Source organism: Platalea leucorodia (assembly GCF_965183815.1).
Source record: "Platalea leucorodia genome assembly, chromosome: W".
In the NCBI taxonomy this organism is placed as follows: Eukaryota; Metazoa; Chordata; class Aves; order Pelecaniformes; family Threskiornithidae; genus Platalea; species Platalea leucorodia.
The window spans coordinates 34,388,185-34,410,197 of record NC_138859.1 but is presented as its reverse complement, the minus strand read 5'-3'; the positions used below and the strand labels follow the sequence as shown (position 1 = coordinate 34,410,197).

Here is a 22,013-nt window from a genome sequence, read left to right as displayed (position 1 = left end):
TCTGTCGTTTTCGCTTGTCCTCGCCCCCTCGGCGGGTCCGCCCTCGCCGACCTGGTGCTTACCGGGGCTCGGGGAGTTTGCGTGCCCTCGGGGCGCGGAGGGATCCGGCCTGGGGGTGGAGGGAGAAGACGTTGGGCGAGTCCGCGGAGGGATCTGTGCCGTGTAGTGCTGCGACCCCGTGGGCGGGCAACGAGGTCTCAGAAGAGGCTGTTGTAGCTAGAAGGACTATTTATTGTTATTTATTACCGCATCGAGTCCGCCCCAAACGTGCTTGTGGCTTTTTGGTGCTGCTCCCTCCAGTCAAACGACTGCTTTTGCCAGGGCAGGGCAGGGCAGGGCAGGCCAGGCCTTAACTTTTCAGAACGTTTCGCAGAACCAACAGAAGCTGCTCGAAATTGTTCCCTGAAAGCCCCGCTTCAATTGCAGACGTTTCTAAGCTGCACGCCTCCTGGGAGAAAATAAAATACAAAGCGTGTGTTCGGCACTGGTGGCTCGAGGGCTGGAGGGCAGATCAAGCTAGGATTTGCGCTAAGCTGGGTAGGAGGCTTTTAGAAAAACAGGCGGTGCCCCCAAAGCCACCCAAGGGTGGTCTGTGGTGCCCTGCACCCCCGGGGACAGCGAGCAATTCGATTGGGCTACACAACTGTGTTGTAACATATATAAACCCTGCTTGCCTCTATATCGGGCCAAGGATATCCTTAGCCTTCTTTGCGGCAAGGGCACGTTGTCGGCTCACGTTCAACTTGGTGTCCACCGGGAGCCCCCCACGTCCTTTTCTGCAAAGCTGCTTTCCAGCCGGTCGGCCTCCAGCATATACTGGTGCATGGGGTTGTTCCTCCCCAGGTGCAGGACCTTGCGCTTCCCCTTGTTGAACCCCACGAGGCTCCTGCCTGCCCGTTTCTCCAGCCTGTCGAGGGCCCTCTGGACGGCAGCGCAACCCCCTGGTGTATCAGCCGCTCCTCCCAGTTTTGTATCATCAGCAAACTCGCTGAGGGGCCTGTCTGTCTGTCTGCCTGCCTACCCATCATCCGGATCGTTAATTAGGATGTTGAACAGGATCGGGCCCAGCATTGACCCCCGGGGTCCACCGCTCGTTCCTGGCCTCCAACTAGACTTCATGCCACTGATCACCACCCGCTGGGCCCAGCTGTTCAGCCAGATTTCAACCCACCCCACTGTCCGCTCATCCAGCCCCTACTTCATCAGCTTCTCTACGAGGATCTTACGGGAGACGGTGTCAAAAGCCTTCCTGAAGGCTAGGTACACACTATCCGCTGCTCCATCTTTCTTATAAGCCCCCTTCAAGTATTGAAAGGCCGCAATAAGGTCTCCCCGGAGCCTTCTCTTCTCCTCAGCCTTTCGTCATAGGAGGAGAGGTGTTCCAGCCCTCTGACCATTTTCGTGGCCCTCCTCTGGACCCGCTCTAACAGGTCCACGTCTGTCTTGTACTGGGGACCCCAGAGCTGGGCGCAGGACTCCAGGTGGGCTCTCACGAGAGCGGAGTAGAGGGGGAGAATCACCTCCCTCGACCTGCTGGCCACGCTCCCGTTTACGCGGCCCAGGATTCGATTGGCTTTCTGGCCTGCAAGCGCACACTGCCAGCTCGTATCCAATTTTTCGTCCACCGGTACCCCCGAGCCCTTCTCTGCAGGACTGCTCTCAACCCATTCATCACCCAGTCTGTACTGATATCGGGGACTGCCCCGACCCAGGCGCAGGACCTTGCCCTTGGCCTTGTGGAACTTCACGAGGATCGCACGGGCCCACTTCTCCAGCCCGTCAAGGCCCCTCTGGATGGCATCCCTTCCCTCTAGAGTATCAGCTGCACCACTCAGCTTGGCGTCGTCCGCAACCTTGCAGAGGGCGCGCTCAATCCCACTAGCTATGTCATTGATGAAGATATTAAACGGTATTAAACGGTACAGGGAGACCTCATCGCTCTCTACAACTACCTGAAAGGAGGTCGTAGCGAGGTGGGGCTCGGTCTCTTTTCCCAAGTAACAAGCGATAGGACGAGAGGAAACGGCCCCAAGTTGCGCCAGGGGAGGTTTAGATTGGGTATTAGGAAAAATTTCTTCACCGAAAGGGTTGTCGAGCATTGGGGCAGGCCGCAGAGGCAAGTGGTTGAGTTACCATCCCTGGAGGTATTTAAAAGACGTGTAGACGTGGTGCTCAGGGACGTGGTTGAGTGGTGGACCTGGCAGCGTTAGGTTAACGGTTGGACTCGATGATCTTAAAGGTCTTTTCCAACCTAAACGATCCTATGCTTCTTGACCGGCTGCCAAGGGTCCACCCAGCTGCCCCTCTTCCACAGGACAGGGGGAGAAAAGAGGATGAAAAAGTTCCTTCTGGAAATATCCACCTGCCAGATCCACAGGCAGCAGGGAAATATCGGCCCTCATAGTGCTGCGCTTTGGAGCTGTAGCTAGAAGGGCGTTGATAACACACCCATGTTTCAGCAGCGCTCCCACAGCATGGAGGCTGTCTCTCCAACCACCCCACCCCCAAAGTCCAGTAAGCTGGGGGTGGGCAAGAGGTTGGGAGGGGACAGGGCCAGGACAGCTGACCCAAAGTGACAGAGAGAGCTATTCCACTGTGCTATGGAAGCACCACAGCTGCCACTCAGAGCGATTGTTTTCTCCTACCGCCTCCCTCCTCACCAGAAAAGGGATATCGACGCGGCCTTATCACACGGCCATCGATAAAGCGCTCCAACAGGAGTTGGATGCTCCCAACACATTGCGCTGTGCCGAAACCACCCTCGCACGGCACGCCTGTAGCGTCACATACAGTATTTTCTAAAGTTTTAGCAGCAGCCCACGCTGGCTTTATGTACATTTGTGTACCACTTCCAAAAAGCTAAGCGCCTGCTTCCTGCAAGACGCAGGAGACTGCCAAGCGGTTCCAGCGTCACGCTTCAAGTGACTGGGCAAATCGCTATCTATCTACAGAACACCGTTAGCAGACTGAAACATTCCACATACTTACACTCCGGGGAGACACCGTTTTAACTTGCAGAACTATTCCCCTCAGTAAGACACACCAGACAGAGGTGATATCCCCATGCTAAGTCTTTATTGTGCAACTGCTGCTCAAAGCTTTTATTACCTTCCACAGGCACACGTCACAAAAAATTAGACATCAACAGTGGCTAGACTGACGGGCAACAGACGAAATCCATTCGGTGGCGATTTGTACACGTGCAGCAACTCCTGTGGTGCAAAAATCTTAGCCAGGCGGCCAGCCCAACTGACGGCCACCCAGAATACGTAGATGTACGTGACAGACAGGCTGCCCACCCTCGGGCCCTTCGTCCGCAACCGTCCGGAATCCATTGGTCAGGCCCAGGTGAGCAGCACGCTTCTTGCCAACAATCACTAGATGCCCAAGAAGCTGGAGAAGGAAGTACAAAACCATAAATAAATAAAATCAAAAGCCACACGCAAAGAGGGGAGAGGGCAGGGAGGGAAGGCATGAGAGCAGAGAACCACCCAGAGAAACCAGTGTGCCAATTCCTAGCAATTCAACCATTGCGCTTCAAATTACTGTCTGTCCGCCTGCAACTGACATTTTCCAAGCAAAGCTACAAAGACCAAGTAGGCACACTGGGGGGGGGGCGGGGGAAAGAGCCACGCAATTTTTTTCAGGCTCGACGGCAACGGACTACAAAACGGCCACAGAAGCTAAGCTCGTCTCCGGGTTCAAGCCCCCATTATACCTTCGGGCAACATAAGCCATTCGGGCGGAAAAGAAACTTTAGGCTGTCTTTGCATGGGTTGACAAAGCCTTTGAACTTGACTTTCAGAGCTAAGAGCAAAGCACCCGGCACCTCTCAACCAGCTTTGCCCTTCCTCAGCCCTGACCTGCCAAAAACCCCAAGCCCTCTTCTCCGCATTAGAAGAAGTACTGCTGCTCTTACTCCAAACCACGACAACAGGCATCAGACTGCGCCCCAAAACAACACCGCATTTTGCACCAGAAGTACATACCCAGGGACGAGCATTGCTTTATATCACTACTTTTAGTCAAAAAGCTCAATCCCGTTGCAAGCTAGAGGCAAAGGATTATAGCGCCAGAAAACCCCAAACAGCCTACTGTGCCCTATCAAGGGGGAAAGAGTCCAGTAAATTCGGAACTAATTACAGGTACAGTTTAGCGTACAGAACGCTTCCACGGTACTTACAGATTCGCCAGAATCTTCTGCTTCAGATAACCTGATAATTGGCTCCTTCGGCATGACCAGGACAAGCGTCGGAGCTTGGGGTGAAAGATCGTGGAACGCGAGGCGCTGGAGGAAGAGTATAAAACAGTTAAAACGCAATTGGCTTCAGAGAAAGGTAATAGCTTCAGCAAATCAGTATGCCCCACTGAACTCGTACAGAAGCAGATCACCAGATACCCCAAACACAAGCCGAAACGCTGATTTCTCTTACGCGATGTTAGTACTTTCTATTAACTCATTACGGTCACTGCTCAGACGTTCGCTGTTTACATACATACGCGCGTGCGTACGCACACCGGGAAGCCCCGAGGAGACTGACTGCGTGTGCTTAATCTAAGGTTTCAAGACTATCCTCCTACACGAGGCAGGACCACTCCCACCCCTCGGCAGCAGCAGCAGCAGCAAACTTTGCACGACTTGCGGTGCCAAAGGGATATCACGCGGCAAACGTCTGCGGCTGCCGCCAAGTGCGTTACCGTCAGAGGCCCTCCTCTGCGCGCGCGCACGCACGACACGGTGGGGCTGGGAACCGAGGCGAGCCGGACAGCACCAGCAACCCAGTACGCGCCGCGGCAGCCGGGGAAGGGGGGGGGGGCACCGAAGAAGCGCGATGTTTTAGGGATGGTGCAGTAGAGAGCGCCACAACCCAGAAAGGCCCCGCCCGTCCCCCGTCCCTCCCACCCTCCCTCCCTCCCTCCAGCCACCCGCAGCAACGCCGCCACCCGCCCTGCCGCGCTCCCGGGCACCGCGCAACGGGTCCTCGGCTCAGGGTGCCTGCGAGCGCGGGGGGAGGGGCGAGGGGGGGAAGGGAAGGGGACGGGAGGGGAGGGCAGGGAAAGGGAACCGCGCACAGAGCAAAGCCGCGGCTACCTCCTCGTCCTCGTCGATGACGTTGGCGGGGAAGCGCCTTGCCGATGACCTTTCCGAAGACAGAAGCGGCGCCACCGGGCCGGGCGGCCCGCGCCCCGAGAATCTCGTCAGCCACGACAACGCCCCTTGTCGCCCCCGCGCTTCCTCCACTCGGCCAGGCCCTCCGCGGCGCCCATTGGGCCGCCAGATCGCCGCCGGCCGATCCCGCGTCTCGACTGGCTGTCTCGTCTGTCGTTTTCGCTTGTCCTCGCCCCCTCGGCGGGTCCGCCCTCGCCGACCTGGTGCTTACCGGGGCTCGGGGAGTTTGCGTGCCCTCGGGGCGCGGAGGGATCCGGCCTGGGGGTGGAGGGATCTGTGCCGTGTAGTGCTGCGACCCCGTGGGCGGGCAACGAGGTCTCAGAAGAGGCTGTTGTAGCTAGAAGGACTATTTATTGTTATTTATTACCGCATCGAGTCCGCCCCAAACGTGCTTGTGGCTTTTTGGTGCTGCTCCCTCCAGTCAAACGACTGCTTTTGCCAGGGCAGGGCAGGGCAGGGCAGGCCAGGCCTTAACTTTTCAGAACGTTTCGCAGAACCAACAGAAGCTGCTCGAAATTGTTCCCTGAAAGCCCCGCTTCAATTGCAGACGTTTCTAAGCTGCACGCCTCCTGGGAGAAAATAAAATACAAAGCGTGTGTTCGGCACTGGTGGCTCGAGGGCTGGAGGGCAGATCAAGCTAGGATTTGCGCTAAGCTGGGTAGGAGGCTTTTAGAAAAACAGGCGGTGCCCCCAAAGCCACCCAAGGGTGGTCTGTGGTGCCCTGCACCCCCGGGGACAGCGAGCAATTCGATTGGGCTACACAACTGTGTTGTAACATATATAAACCCTGCTTGCCTCTATATCGGGCCAAGGATATCCTTAGCCTTCTTTGCGGCAAGGGCACGTTGTCGGCTCACGTTCAACTTGGTGTCCACCGGGAGCCCCCCACGTCCTTTTCTGCAAAGCTGCTTTCCAGCCGGTCGGCCTCCAGCATATACTGGTGCATGGGGTTGTTCCTCCCCAGGTGCAGGACCTTGCGCTTCCCCTTGTTGAACCCCACGAGGCTCCTGCCTGCCCGTTTCTCCAGCCTGTCGAGGGCCCTCTGGACGGCAGCGCAACCCCCTGGTGTATCAGCCGCTCCTCCCAGTTTTGTATCATCAGCAAACTCGCTGAGGGGCCTGTCTGTCTGTCTGCCTGCCTACCCATCATCCGGATCGTTAATTAGGATGTTGAACAGGATCGGGCCCAGCATTGACCCCCGGGGTCCACCGCTCGTTCCTGGCCTCCAACTAGACTTCATGCCACTGATCACCACCCGCTGGGCCCAGCTGTTCAGCCAGATTTCAACCCACCCCACTGTCCGCTCATCCAGCCCCTACTTCATCAGCTTCTCTACGAGGATCTTACGGGAGACGGTGTCAAAAGCCTTCCTGAAGGCTAGGTAGACACTATCCGCTGCTCCATCTTTCTTATAAGCCCCCTTCAAGTATTGAAAGGCCGCAATAAGGTCTCCCCGGAGCCTTCTCTTCTCCTCAGCCTTTCGTCATAGGAGGAGAGGTGTTCCAGCCCTCTGACCATTTTCGTGGCCCTCCTCTGGACCCGCTCTAACAGGTCCACGTCTGTCTTGTACTGGGGACCCCAGAGCTGGGCGCAGGACTCCAGGTGGGCTCTCACGAGAGCGGAGTAGAGGGGGAGAATCACCTCCCTCGACCTGCTGGCCACGCTCCCGTTTACGCGGCCCAGGATTCGATTGGCTTTCTGGCCTGCAAGCGCACACTGCCAGCTCGTATCCAATTTTTCGTCCACCGGTACCCCCGAGCCCTTCTCTGCAGGACTGCTCTCAACCCATTCATCACCCAGTCTGTACTGATATCGGGGACTGCCCCGACCCAGGCGCAGGACCTTGCCCTTGGCCTTGTGGAACTTCACGAGGATCGCACAGGCCCACTTCTCCAGCCCGTCAAGGCCCCTCTGGATGGCATCCCTTCCCTCTAGAGTATCAGCTGCACCACTCAGCTTAGCGTCGTCCGCAACCTTGCAGAGGACGCGCTCAATCCCACTAGCTATGTCATTGATGAAGATATTAAACGGTATTAAACACTACAGGGAGACCTCATCACTCTCTACAACTACCTGAAAGGAGGTCGTAGCGAGGTGGGGCTCGGTCTCTTTTCCCAAGAAACAAGCGATAGGACGAGAGGAAACGGCCCCAAGTTGCGCCAGGGGAGGTTTAGATTGGGTATTAGGAAAAATTTCTTCACCGAAAGGGTTGTCGAGCATTGGGGCAGGCCGCAGAGGCAAGTGGTTGAGTTACCATCCCTGGAGGTATTTAAAAGACGTGTAGACGTGGTGCTCAGGGACGTGGTTGAGTGGTGGACCTGGCAGCGTTAGGTTAACGGTTGGACTCGATGATCTTAAAGGTCTTTTCCAACCTAAACGATCCTATGCTTCTTGACCGGCTGCCAAGGGTCCACCCAGCTGCCCCTCTTCCACAGGACAGGGGGAGAAAAGAGGATGAAAAAGTTCCTTCTGGAAATATCCACCTGCCAGATCCACAGGCAGCAGGGAAATATCGGCCCTCATAGTGCTGCGCTTTGGAGCTGTAGCTAGAAGGGCGTTGATAACACACCCATGTTTCAGCAGCGCTCCCACAGCATGGAGGCTGTCTCTCCAACCACCCCACCCCCAAAGTCCAGTAAGCTGGGGGTGGGCAAGAGGTTGGGAGGGGACAGAGCCAGGACAGCTGACCCAAAGTGACAGAGAGAGCTATTCCACTGTGCTATGGAAGCACCACAGCTGCCACTCAGAGCGACTGTTTTCTCCTACCGCCTCCCTCCTCACCAGAAAAGGGATATCGACGCGGCCTTATCACACGGCCATCGATAAAGCGCTCCAACAGGAGTTGGATGCTCCCAACACATTGCGCTGTGCCGAAACCACCCTCGCACGGCACGCCTGTAGCGTCACATACAGTATTTTCTAAAGTTTTAGCAGCAGCCCACGCTGGCTTTATGTACATTTGCGTACCACTTCCAAAAAGCTAAGCGCCTGCTTCCTGCAAGACGCAGGAGACTGCCAAGCGGTTCCAGCGTCACGCTTCAAGTGACTGGGAAAATCGCTATCTATCTACAGAACACCGTTAGCAGACTGAAACATTCCACATACTTACACTCCGGGGAGACACCGTTTTAACTTGCAGAACTATTCCCCTCAGTAAGACACACCAGACAGAGGTGATATCCCCATGCTAAGTCTTTATTGTGCAACTGCTGCTCAAAGCTTTTATTACCTTCCACAGGCACACGTCACAAAAAATTAGACATCAACAGTGGCTAGACTGACGGGCAACAGACGAAATCCATTCGGTGGCGATTTGTACACGTGCAGCAACTCCTGTGGTGCAAAAATCTTAGCCAGGCGGCCAGCCCAACTGACGGCCACCCAGAATACGTAGATGTACGTGACAGACAGGCTGCCCACCCTCGGGCCCTTCGTCCGCAACCGTCCGGAATCCATTGGTCAGGCCCAGGTGAGCAGCACGCTTCTTGCCAACAATCACTAGATGCCCAAGAAGCTGGAGAAGGAAGTACAAAACCATAAATAAATAAAATCAAAAGCCACACGCAAAGAGGGGAGAGGGCAGGGAGGGAAGGCATGAGAGCAGAGAACCACCCAGAGAAACCAGTTCGCCAATTCCTAGCAATTCAACCATTGCGCTTCAAATTACTGTCTGTCCGCCTGCAACTGACATTTTCCAAGCAAAGCTACAAAGACCAAGTAGGCACACTGGGGGGGGGGGGGGCGGGGGAAAGAGCCACGCAATTTTTTTCAGGCTCGACGGTAACGGACTACAAAACGGCCACAGAAGCTAAGCTCGTCTCCGGGTTCAAGCCCCCATTATACCTTCGGGCAACATAAGCCATTCGGGCGGAAAAGAAACTTTAGGCTGTCTTTGCATGGGTTGACAAAGCCTTTGAACTTGACTTTCAGAGCTAAGAGCAAAGCACCCGGCACCTCTCAACCAGCTTTGCCCTTCCTCAGCCCTGACCTGCCAAAAACCCCAAGCCCTCTTCTCCGCATTAGAAGAAGTACTGCTGCTCTTACTCCAAACCATGACAACAGGCATCAGACTGCGCCCCAAAACAACACCGCATTTTGCACCAGAAGTACATACCCAGGGACGAGCATTGCTTTATATCACTACTTTTAGTCAAAAAGCTCAATCCCGTTGCAAGCTAGAGGCAAAGGATTATAGCGCCAGAAAACCCCAAACAGCCTACTGTGCCCTATCAAGGGGGAAAGGGGGGGATGGGAAAGAGTCCAGTAAATTCGGAACTAATTACAGGTACAGTTTAGCGTACAGAACGCTTCCACGGTACTTACAGATTCGCCAGAATCTTCTGCTTCAGATAACCTGATAATTGGCTCCTTCGGCATGACCAGGACAAGCGTCGGAGCTTGGGGTGAAAGATCGTGGAACGCGAGGCGCTGGAGGAAGAGTATAAAACAGTTAAAACGCAATTGGCTTCAGAGAAAGGTAATAGCTTCAGCAAATCAGTATGCCCCACTGAACTCGTACAGAAGCAGATCACCAGATACCCCAAACACAAGCCGAAACGCTGATTTCTCTTACGCGATGTTAGTACTTTCTATTAACTCATTACGGTCACTGCTCAGACGTTCGCTGTTTACATACATACGCGCGTGCGTACGCACACCGGGAAGCCCCGAGGAGACTGACTGCGTGTGCTTAATCTAAGGTTTCAAGACTATCCTCCTACACGAGGCAGGACCACTCCCACCCCTCGGCAGCAGCAGCAGCAGCAAACTTTGCACGACTTGCGGTGCCAAAGGGATATCACGCGGCAAACGTCTGCGGCTGCCGCCAAGTGCGTTACCGTCAGAGGCCCTCCTCTGCGCGCGCGCACGCACGACACGGTGGGGCTGGGAACCGAGGCGAGCCGGACAGCACCAGCAACCCAGTACGCGCCGCGGCAGCCGGGGAAGGGGGGGGGGGGCACCGAAGAAGCGCGATGTTTTAGGGATGGTGCAGTAGAGAGCGCCACAACCCAGAAAGGCCCCGCCCGTCCCCCGTCCCTCCCACCCTCCCTCCAGCCACCCGCAGCAACGCCGCCACCCGCCCTGCCGCGCTCCCGGGCACCGCGCAACGGGTCCTCGGCTCAGGGTGCCTGCGAGCGCGGGGGGAGGGGCGAGGGGGGGAAGGGAAGGGGACGGGAGGGGAGGGCAGGGAAAGGGAACCGCGCACAGAGCAAAGCCGCGGCTACCTCCTCGTCCTCGTCGATGACGTTGGCGGGGAAGCGCCTTGCCGATGACCTTTCCGAAGACAGAAGCGGCGCCACCGGGCCGGGCGGCCCGCGCCCCGAGAATCTCGTCAGCCACGACAACGCCCCTTGTCGCCCCCGCGCTTCCTCCACTCGGCCAGGCCCTCCGCGGCGCCCATTGGGCCGCCAGATCGCCGCCGGCCGATCCCGCGTCTCGACTGGCTGTCTCGTCTGTCGTTTTCGCTTGTCCTCGCCCCCTCGGCGGGTCCGCCCTCGCCGACCTGGTGCTTACCGGGGCTCGGGGAGTTTGCGTGCCCTCGGGGCGCGGAGGGATCCGGCCTGGGGGTGGAGGGATCTGTGCCGTGTAGTGCTGCGACCCCGTGGGCGGGCAACGAGGTCTCAGAAGAGGCTGTTGTAGCTAGAAGGACTATTTATTGTTATTTATTACCGCATCGAGTCCGCCCCAAACGTGCTTGTGGCTTTTTGGTGCTGCTCCCTCCAGTCAAACGACTGCTTTTGCCAGGGCAGGGCAGGGCAGGGCAGGCCAGGCCTTAACTTTTCAGAACGTTTCGCAGAACCAACAGAAGCTGCTCGAAATTGTTCCCTGAAAGCCCCGCTTCAATTGCAGACGTTTCTAAGCTGCACGCCTCCTGGGAGAAAATAAAATACAAAGCGTGTGTTCGGCACTGGTGGCTCGAGGGCTGGAGGGCAGATCAAGCTAGGATTTGCGCTAAGCTGGGTAGGAGGCTTTTAGAAAAACAGGCGGTGCCCCCAAAGCCACCCAAGGGTGGTCTGTGGTGCCCTGCACCCCCGGGGACAGCGAGCAATTCGATTGGGCTACACAACTGTGTTGTAACATATATAAACCCTGCTTGCCTCTATATCGGGCCAAGGATATCCTTAGCCTTCTTTGCGGCAAGGGCACGTTGTCGGCTCACGTTCAACTTGGTGTCCACCGGGAGCCCCCCACGTCCTTTTCTGCAAAGCTGCTTTCCAGCCGGTCGGCCTCCAGCATATACTGGTGCATGGGGTTGTTCCTCCCCAGGTGCAGGACCTTGCGCTTCCCCTTGTTGAACCCCACGAGGCTCCTGCCTGCCCGTTTCTCCAGCCTGTCGAGGGCCCTCTGGACGGCAGCGCAACCCCCTGGTGTATCAGCCGCTCCTCCCAGTTTTGTATCATCAGCAAACTCGCTGAGGGGCCTGTCTGTCTGTCTGCCTGCCTACCCATCATCCGGATCGTTAATTAGGATGTTGAACAGGATCGGGCCCAGCATTGACCCCCGGGGTCCACCGCTCGTTCCTGGCCTCCAACTAGACTTCATGCCACTGATCACCACCCGCTGGGCCCAGCTGTTCAGCCAGATTTCAACCCACCCCACTGTCCGCTCATCCAGCCCCTACTTCATCAGCTTCTCTACGAGGATCTTACGGGAGACGGTGTCAAAAGCCTTCCTGAAGGCTAGGTACACACTATCCGCTGCTCCATCTTTCTTATAAGCCCCCTTCAAGTATTGAAAGGCCGCAATAAGGTCTCCCCGGAGCCTTCTCTTCTCCTCAGCCTTTCGTCATAGGAGGAGAGGTGTTCCAGCCCTCTGACCATTTTCGTGGCCCTCCTCTGGACCCGCTCTAACAGGTCCACGTCTGTCTTGTACTGGGGACCCCAGAGCTGGGCGCAGGACTCCAGGTGGGCTCTCACGAGAGCGGAGTAGAGGGGGAGAATCACCTCCCTCGACCTGCTGGCCACGCTCCCGTTTACGCGGCCCAGGATTCGATTGGCTTTCTGGCCTGCAAGCGCACACTGCCAGCTCGTATCCAATTTTTCGTCCACCGGTACCCCCGAGCCCTTCTCTGCAGGACTGCTCTCAACCCATTCATCACCCAGTCTGTACTGATATCGGGGACTGCCCCGACCCAGGCGCAGGACCTTGCCCTTGGCCTTGTGGAACTTCACGAGGATCGCACGGGCCCACTTCTCCAGCCCGTCAAGGCCCCTCTGGATGGCATCCCTTCCCTCTAGAGTATCAGCTGCACCACTCAGCTTAGCGTCGTCCGCAACCTTGCAGAGGGCGCGCTCAATCCCACTAGCTATGTCATTGATGAAGATATTAAACGGTATTAAACGGTACAGGGAGACCTCATCGCTCTCTACAACTACCTGAAAGGAGGTCGTAGCGAGGTGGGGCTCGGTCTCTTTTCCCAAGTAACAAGCGATAGGACGAGAGGAAACGGCCCCAAGTTGCGCCAGGGGAGGTTTAGATTGGGTATTAGGAAAAATTTCTTCACCGAAAGGGTTGTCGAGCATTGGGGCAGGCCGCAGAGGCAAGTGGTTGAGTTACCATCCCTGGAGGTATTTAAAAGACGTGTAGACGTGGTGCTCAGGGACGTGGTTGAGTGGTGGACCTGGCAGCGTTAGGTTAACGGTTGGACTCGATGATCTTAAAGGTCTTTTCCAACCTAAACGATCCTATGCTTCTTGACCGGCTGCCAAGGGTCCACCCAGCTGCCCCTCTTCCACAGGACAGGGGGAGAAAAGAGGATGAAAAAGTTCCTTCTGGAAATATCCACCTGCCAGATCCACAGGCAGCAGGGAAATATCGGCCCTCATAGTGCTGCGCTTTGGAGCTGTAGCTAGAAGGGCGTTGATAACACACCCATGTTTCAGCAGCGCTCCCACAGCATGGAGGCTGTCTCTCCAACCACCCCACCCCCAAAGTCCAGTAAGCTGGGGGTGGGCAAGAGGTTGGGAGGGGACAGAGCCAGGACAGCTGACCCAAAGTGACAGAGAGAGCTATTCCACTGTGCTATGGAAGCACCACAGCTGCCACTCAGAGCGACTGTTTTCTCCTACCGCCTCCCTCCTCACCAGAAAAGGGATATCGACGCGGCCTTATCACACGGCCATCGATAAAGCGCTCCAACAGGAGTTGGATGCTCCCAACACATTGCGCTGTGCCGAAACCACCCTCGCACGGCACGCCTGTAGCGTCACATACAGTATTTTCTAAAGTTTTAGCAGCAGCCCACGCTGGCTTTATGTACATTTGCGTACCACTTCCAAAAAGCTAAGCGCCTGCTTCCTGCAAGACGCAGGAGACTGCCAAGCGGTTCCAGCGTCACGCTTCAAGTGACTGGGCAAATCGCTATCTATCTACAGAACACCGTTAGCAGACTGAAACATTCCACATACTTACACTCCGGGGAGACACCGTTTTAACTTGCAGAACTATTCCCCTCAGTAAGACACACCAGACAGAGGTGATATCCCCATGCTAAGTCTTTATTGTGCAACTGCTGCTCAAAGCTTTTATTACCTTCCACAGGCACACGTCACAAAAAATTAGACATCAACAGTGGCTAGACTGACGGGCAACAGACGAAATCCATTCGGTGGCGATTTGTACACGTGCAGCAACTCCTGTGGTGCAAAAATCTTAGCCAGGCGGCCAGCCCAACTGACGGCCACCCAGAATACGTAGATGTACGTGACAGACAGGCTGCCCACCCTCGGGCCCTTCGTCCGCAACCGTCCGGAATCCATTGGTCAGGCCCAGGTGAGCAGCACGCTTCTTGCCAACAATCACTAGATGCCCAAGAAGCTGGAGAAGGAAGTACAAAACCATAAATAAATAAAATCAAAAGCCACACGCAAAGAGGGGAGAGGGCAGGGAGGGAAGGCATGAGAGCAGAGAACCACCCAGAGAAACCAGTTCGCCAATTCCTAGCAATTCAACCATTGCGCTTCAAATTACTGTCTGTCCGCCTGCAACTGACATTTTCCAAGCAAAGCTACAAAGACCAAGTAGGCACACTGGGGGGGGGGGGGGCGGGGGAAAGAGCCACGCAATTTTTTTCAGGCTCGACGGTAACGGACTACAAAACGGCCACAGAAGCTAAGCTCGTCTCCGGGTTCAAGCCCCCATTATACCTTCGGGCAACATAAGCCATTCGGGCGGAAAAGAAACTTTAGGCTGTCTTTGCATGGGTTGACAAAGCCTTTGAACTTGACTTTCAGAGCTAAGAGCAAAGCACCCGGCACCTCTCAACCAGCTTTGCCCTTCCTCAGCCCTGACCTGCCAAAAACCCCAAGCCCTCTTCTCCGCATTAGAAGAAGTACTGCTGCTCTTACTCCAAACCATGACAACAGGCATCAGACTGCGCCCCAAAACAACACCGCATTTTGCACCAGAAGTACATACCCAGGGACGAGCATTGCTTTATATCACTACTTTTAGTCAAAAAGCTCAATCCCGTTGCAAGCTAGAGGCAAAGGATTATAGCGCCAGAAAACCCCAAACAGCCTACTGTGCCCTATCAAGGGGGAAAGGGGGGGATGGGAAAGAGTCCAGTAAATTCGGAACTAATTACAGGTACAGTTTAGCGTACAGAACGCTTCCACGGTACTTACAGATTCGCCAGAATCTTCTGCTTCAGATAACCTGATAATTGGCTCCTTCGGCATGACCAGGACAAGCGTCGGAGCTTGGGGTGAAAGATCGTGGAACGCGAGGCGCTGGAGGAAGAGTATAAAACAGTTAAAACGCAATTGGCTTCAGAGAAAGGTAATAGCTTCAGCAAATCAGTATGCCCCACTGAACTCGTACAGAAGCAGATCACCAGATACCCCAAACACAAGCCGAAACGCTGATTTCTCTTACGCGATGTTAGTACTTTCTATTAACTCATTACGGTCACTGCTCAGACGTTCGCTGTTTACATACATACGCGCGTGCGTACGCACACCGGGAAGCCCCGAGGAGACTGACTGCGTGTGCTTAATCTAAGGTTTCAAGACTATCCTCCTACACGAGGCAGGACCACTCCCACCCCTCGGCAGCAGCAGCAGCAGCAAACTTTGCACGACTTGCGGTGCCAAAGGGATATCACGCGGCAAACGTCTGCGGCTGCCGCCAAGTGCGTTACCGTCAGAGGCCCTCCTCTGCGCGCGCGCACGCACGACACGGTGGGGCTGGGAACCGAGGCGAGCCGGACAGCACCAGCAACCCAGTACGCGCCGCGGCAGCCGGGGAAGGGGGGGGGGGGCACCGAAGAAGCGCGATGTTTTAGGGATGGTGCAGTAGAGAGCGCCACAACCCAGAAAGGCCCCGCCCGTCCCCCGTCCCTCCCACCCTCCCTCCAGCCACCCGCAGCAACGCCGCCACCCGCCCTGCCGCGCTCCCGGGCACCGCGCAACGGGTCCTCGGCTCAGGGTGCCTGCGAGCGCGGGGGGAGGGGCGAGGGGGGGAAGGGAAGGGGACGGGAGGGGAGGGCAGGGAAAGGGAACCGCGCACAGAGCAAAGCCGCGGCTACCTCCTCGTCCTCGTCGATGACGTTGGCGGGGAAGCGCCTTGCCGATGACCTTTCCGAAGACAGAAGCGGCGCCACCGGGCCGGGCGGCCCGCGCCCCGAGAATCTCGTCAGCCACGACAACGCCCCTTGTCGCCCCCGCGCTTCCTCCACTCGGCCAGGCCCTCCGCGGCGCCCATTGGGCCGCCAGATCGCCGCCGGCCGATCCCGCGTCTCGACTGGCTGTCTCGTCTGTCGTTTTCGCTTGTCCTCGCCCCCTCGGCGGGTCCGCCCTCGCCGACCTGGTGCTTACCGGGGCTCGGGGAGTTTGCGTGCCCTCGGGGCGCGGAGGGATCCGGCCTGGGGGTGGAGGGATCTGTGCCGTGTAGTGCTGCGACCCCGTGGGCGGGCAACGAGGTCTCAGAAGAGGCTGTTGTAGCTAGAAGGACTATTTATTGTTATTTATTACCGCATCGAGTCCGCCCCAAACGTGCTTGTGGCTTTTTGGTGCTGCTCCCTCCAGTCAAACGACTGCTTTTGCCAGGGCAGGGCAGGGCAGGGCAGGCCAGGCCTTAACTTTTCAGAACGTTTCGCAGAACCAACAGAAGCTGCTCGAAATTGTTCCCTGAAAGCCCCGCTTCAATTGCAGACGTTTCTAAGCTGCACGCCTCCTGGGAGAAAATAAAATACAAAGCGTGTGTTCGGCACTGGTGGCTCGAGGGCTGGAGGGCAGATCAAGCTAGGATTTGCGCTAAGCTGGGTAGGAGGCTTTTAGAAAAACAGGCGGTGCCCCCAAAGCCACCCAAGGGTGGTCTGTGGTGCCCTGCACCCCCGGGGACAGCGAGCAATTCGATTGGGCTACACAACTGTGTTGTAACATATATAAACCCTGCTTGCCTCTATATCGGGCCAAGGATATCCTTAGCCTTCTTTGCGGCAAGGGCACGTTGTCGGCTCACGTTCAACTTGGTGTCCACCGGGAGCCCCCCACGTCCTTTTCTGCAAAGCTGCTTTCCAGCCGGTCGGCCTCCAGCATATACTGGTGCATGGGGTTGTTCCTCCCCAGGTGCAGGACCTTGCGCTTCCCCTTGTTGAACCCCACGAGGCTCCTGCCTGCCCGTTTCTCCAGCCTGTCGAGGGCCCTCTGGACGGCAGCGCAACCCCCTGGTGTATCAGCCGCTCCTCCCAGTTTTGTATCATCAGCAAACTCGCTGAGGGGCCTGTCTGTCTGTCTGCCTGCCTACCCATCATCCGGATCGTTAATTAGGATGTTGAACAGGATCGGGCCCAGCATTGACCCCCGGGGTCCACCGCTCGTTCCTGGCCTCCAACTAGACTTCATGCCACTGATCACCACCCGCTGGGCCCAGCTGTTCAGCCAGATTTCAACCCACCCCACTGTCCGCTCATCCAGCCCCTACTTCATCAGCTTCTCTACGAGGATCTTACGGGAGACGGTGTCAAAAGCCTTCCTGAAGGCTAGGTACACACTATCCGCTGCTCCATCTTTCTTATAAGCCCCCTTCAAGTATTGAAAGGCCGCAATAAGGTCTCCCCGGAGCCTTCTCTTCTCCTCAGCCTTTCGTCATAGGAGGAGAGGTGTTCCAGCCCTCTGACCATTTTCGTGGCCCTCCTCTGGACCCGCTCTAACAGGTCCACGTCTGTCTTGTACTGGGGACCCCAGAGCTGGGCGCAGGACTCCAGGTGGGCTCTCACGAGAGCGGAGTAGAGGGGGAGAATCACCTCCCTCGACCTGCTGGCCACGCTCCCGTTTACGCGGCCCAGGATTCGATTGGCTTTCTGGCCTGCAAGCGCACACTGCCAGCTCGTATCCAATTTTTCGTCCACCGGTACCCCCGAGCCCTTCTCTGCAGGACTGCTCTCAACCCATTCATCACCCAGTCTGTACTGATATCGGGGACTGCCCCGACCCAGGCGCAGGACCTTGCCCTTGGCCTTGTGGAACTTCACGAGGATCGCACGGGCCCACTTCTCCAGCCCGTCAAGGCCCCTCTGGATGGCATCCCTTCCCTCTAGAGTATCAGCTGCACCACTCAGCTTAGCGTCGTCCGCAACCTTGCAGAGGGCGCGCTCAATCCCACTAGCTATGTCATTGATGAAGATATTAAACGGTATTAAACGGTACAGGGAGACCTCATCGCTCTCTACAACTACCTGAAAGGAGGTCGTAGCGAGGTGGGGCTCGGTCTCTTTTCCCAAGTAACAAGCGATAGGACGAGAGGAAACGGCCCCAAGTTGCGCCAGGGGAGGTTTAGATTGGGTATTAGGAAAAATTTCTTCACCGAAAGGGTTGTCGAGCATTGGGGCAGGCCGCAGAGGCAAGTGGTTGAGTTACCATCCCTGGAGGTATTTAAAAGACGTGTAGACGTGGTGCTCAGGGACGTGGTTGAGTGGTGGACCTGGCAGCGTTAGGTTAACGGTTGGACTCGATGATCTTAAAGGTCTTTTCCAACCTAAACGATCCTATGCTTCTTGACCGGCTGCCAAGGGTCCACCCAGCTGCCCCTCTTCCACAGGACAGGGGGAGAAAAGAGGATGAAAAAGTTCCTTCTGGAAATATCCACCTGCCAGATCCACAGGCAGCAGGGAAATATCGGCCCTCATAGTGCTGCGCTTTGGAGCTGTAGCTAGAAGGGCGTTGATAACACACCCATGTTTCAGCAGCGCTCCCACAGCATGGAGGCTGTCTCTCCAACCACCCCACCCCCAAAGTCCAGTAAGCTGGGGGTGGGCAAGAGGTTGGGAGGGGACAGAGCCAGGACAGCTGACCCAAAGTGACAGAGAGAGCTATTCCACTGTGCTATGGAAGCACCACAGCTGCCACTCAGAGCGACTGTTTTCTCCTACCGCCTCCCTCCTCACCAGAAAAGGGATATCGACGCGGCCTTATCACACGGCCATCGATAAAGCGCTCCAACAGGAGTTGGATGCTCCCAACACATTGCGCTGTGCCGAAACCACCCTCGCACGGCACGCCTGTAGCGTCACATACAGTATTTTCTAAAGTTTTAGCAGCAGCCCACGCTGGCTTTATGTACATTTGCGTACCACTTCCAAAAAGCTAAGCGCCTGCTTCCTGCAAGACGCAGGAGACTGCCAAGCGGTTCCAGCGTCACGCTTCAAGTGACTGGGCAAATCGCTATCTATCTACAGAACACCGTTAGCAGACTGAAACATTCCACATACTTACACTCCGGGGAGACACCGTTTTAACTTGCAGAACTATTCCCCTCAGTAAGACGCACCAGACAGAGGTGATATCCCCATGCTAAGTCTTTATTGTGCAACTGCTGCTCAAAGCTTTTATTACCTTCCACAGGCACACGTCACAAAAAATTAGACATCAACAGTGGCTAGACTGACGGGCAACAGACGAAATCCATTCGGTGGCGATTTGTACACGTGCAGCAACTCCTGTGGTGCAAAAATCTTAGCCAGGCGGCCAGCCCAACTGACGGCCACCCAGAATACGTAGATGTACGTGACAGACAGGCTGCCCACCCTCGGGCCCTTCGTCCGCAACCGTCCGGAATCCATTGGTCAGGCCCAGGTGAGCAGCACGCTTCTTGCCAACAATCACTAGATGCCCAAGAAGCTGGAGAAGGAAGTACAAAACCATAAATAAATAAAATCAAAAGCCACACGCAAAGAGGGGAGAGGGCAGGGAGGGAAGGCATGAGAGCAGAGAACCACCCAGAGAAACCAGTTCGCCAATTCCTAGCAATTCAACCATTGCGCTTCAAATTACTGTCTGTCCGCCTGCAACTGACATTTTCCAAGCAAAGCTACAAAGACCAAGTAGGCACACTGGGGGGGGGGGGGGCGGGGGAAAGAGCCACGCAATTTTTTTCAGGCTCGACGGCAACGGACTACAAAACGGCCACAGAAGCTAAGCTCGTCTCCGGGTTCAAGCCCCCATTATACCTTCGGGCAACATAAGCCATTCGGGCGGAAAAGAAACTTTAGGCTGTCTTTGCATGGGTTGACAAAGCCTTTGAACTTGACTTTCAGAGCTAAGAGCAAAGCACCCGGCACCTCTCAACCAGCTTTGCCCTTCCTCAGCCCTGACCTGCCAAAAACCCCAAGCCCTCTTCTCCGCATTAGAAGAAGTACTGCTGCTCTTACTCCAAACCATGACAACAGGCATCAGACTGCGCCCCAAAACAACACCGCATTTTGCACCAGAAGTACATACCCAGGGACGAGCATTGCTTTATATCACTACTTTTAGTCAAAAAGCTCAATCCCGTTGCAAGCTAGAGGCAAAGGATTATAGCGCCAGAAAACCCCAAACAGCCTACTGTGCCCTATCAAGGGGGAAAGGGGGGGATGGGAAAGAGTCCAGTAAATTCGGAACTAATTACAGGTACAGTTTAGCGTACAGAACGCTTCCACGGTACTTACAGATTCGCCAGAATCTTCTGCTTCAGATAACCTGATAATTGGCTCCTTCGGCATGACCAGGACAAGCGTCGGAGCTTGGGGTGAAAGATCGTGGAACGCGAGGCGCTGGAGGAAGAGTATAAAACAGTTAAAACGCAATTGGCTTCAGAGAAAGGTAATAGCTTCAGCAAATCAGTATGCCCCACTGAACTCGTACAGAAGCAGATCACCAGATACCCCAAACACAAGCCGAAACGCTGATTTCTCTTACGCGATGTTAGTACTTTCTATTAACTCATTACGGTCACTGCTCAGACGTTCGCTGTTTACATACATACGCGCGTGCGTACGCACACCGGGAAGCCCCGAGGAGACTGACTGCGTGTGCTTAATCTAAGGTTTCAAGACTATCCTCCTACACGAGGCAGGACCACTCCCACCCCTCGGCAGCAGCAGCAGCAGCAAACTTTGCACGACTTGCGGTGCCAAAGGGATATCACGCGGCAAACGTCTGCGGCTGCCGCCAAGTGCGTTACCGTCAGAGGCCCTCCTCTGCGCGCGCGCACGCACGACACGGTGGGGCTGGGAACCGAGGCGAGCCGGACAGCACCAGCAACCCAGTACGCGCCGCGGCAGCCGGGGAAGGGGGGGGGGGGCACCGAAGAAGCGCGATGTTTTAGGGATGGTGCAGTAGAGAGCGCCACAACCCAGAAAGGCCCCGCCCGTCCCCCGTCCCTCCCTCCCACCCTCCCTCCCTCCCTCCAGCCACCCGCAGCAACGCCGCCACCCGCCCTGCCGCGCTCCCGGGCACCGCGCAACGGGCCCTCGGCTCAGGGTGCCTGCGAGCGCGGGGGGAGGGGCGAGGGGGGGAAGGGAAGGGGACGGGAGGGGAGGGCAGGGAAAGGGAACCGCGCACAGAGCAAAGCCGCGGCTACCTCCTCGTCCTCGTCGATGACGTTGGCGGGGAAGCGCCTTGCCGATGACCTTTCCGAAGACAGAAGCGGCGCCACCGGGCCGGGCGGCCCGCGCCCCGAGAATCTCGTCAGCCACGACAACGCCCCTTGTCGCCCCCGCGCTTCCTCCACTCGGCCAGGCCCTCCGCGGCGCCCATTGGGCCGCCAGATCGCCGCCGGCCGATCCCGCGTCTCGACTGGCTGTCTCGTCTGTCGTTTTCGCTTGTCCTCGCCCCCTCGGCGGGTCCGCCCTCGCCGACCTGGTGCTTACCGGGGCTCGGGGAGTTTGCGTGCCCTCGGGGCGCGGAGGGATCCGGCCTGGGGGTGGAGGGATCTGTGCCGTGTAGTGCTGCGACCCCGTGGGCGGGCAACGAGGTCTCAGAAGAGGCTGTTGTAGCTAGAAGGACTATTTATTGTTATTTATTACCGCATCGAGTCCGCCCCAAACGTGCTTGTGGCTTTTTGGTGCTGCTCCCTCCAGTCAAACGACTGCTTTTGCCAGGGCAGGGCAGGGCAGGCCAGGCCTTAACTTTTCAGAACGTTTCGCAGAACCAACAGAAGCTGCTCGAAATTGTTCCCTGAAAGCCCCGCTTCAATTGCAGACGTTTCTAAGCTGCACGCCTCCTGGGAGAAAATAAAATACAAAGCGTGTGTTCGGCACTGGTGGCTCGAGGGCTGGAGGGCAGATCAAGCTAGGATTTGCGCTAAGCTGGGTAGGAGGCTTTTAGAAAAACAGGCGGTGCCCCCAAAGCCGCCCAAGGGTGGTCTGTGGTGCCCTGCACCCCCGGGGACAGCGAGCAATTCGATTGGGCTACACAACTGTGTTGTAACATATATAAACCCTGCTTGCCTCTATATCGGGCCAAGGATATCCTTAGCCTTCTTTGCGGCAAGGGCACGTTGTCGGCTCACGTTCAACTTGGTGTCCACCGGGAGCCCCCCACGTCCTTTTCTGCAAAGCTGCTTTCCAGCCGGTCGGCCT

General features: G+C 56.5%; 2 protein-coding genes across 2 annotated transcripts; both read right to left on the bottom strand.

Annotated features, from left to right (window-relative positions):
• Positions 1-8,519: 8,519 nt before the first annotated feature.
• LOC309601949 (adenosine 5'-monophosphoramidase HINT1-like) lies at positions 8,520-10,635 on the bottom strand (the record flags this gene model as incomplete). The annotated part of the gene is made up of 3 exons (XM_082335208.1): positions 8,520-8,684; positions 9,494-9,598; positions 10,396-10,635. Coding segments are annotated over 3 exons (510 nt in total), but the record flags the coding sequence as incomplete, so codon positions are not given.
• An 8,490-nt stretch (positions 10,636-19,125) lies between these two features.
• Positions 19,126-21,253, bottom strand: LOC309601948 (adenosine 5'-monophosphoramidase HINT1-like; the record flags this gene model as incomplete). Its single annotated transcript, XM_082335207.1, has 3 exons — positions 19,126-19,290; positions 20,100-20,204; positions 21,014-21,253. Coding segments are annotated over 3 exons (510 nt in total), but the record flags the coding sequence as incomplete, so codon positions are not given.
• Positions 21,254-22,013: the final 760 nt, after the last annotated feature.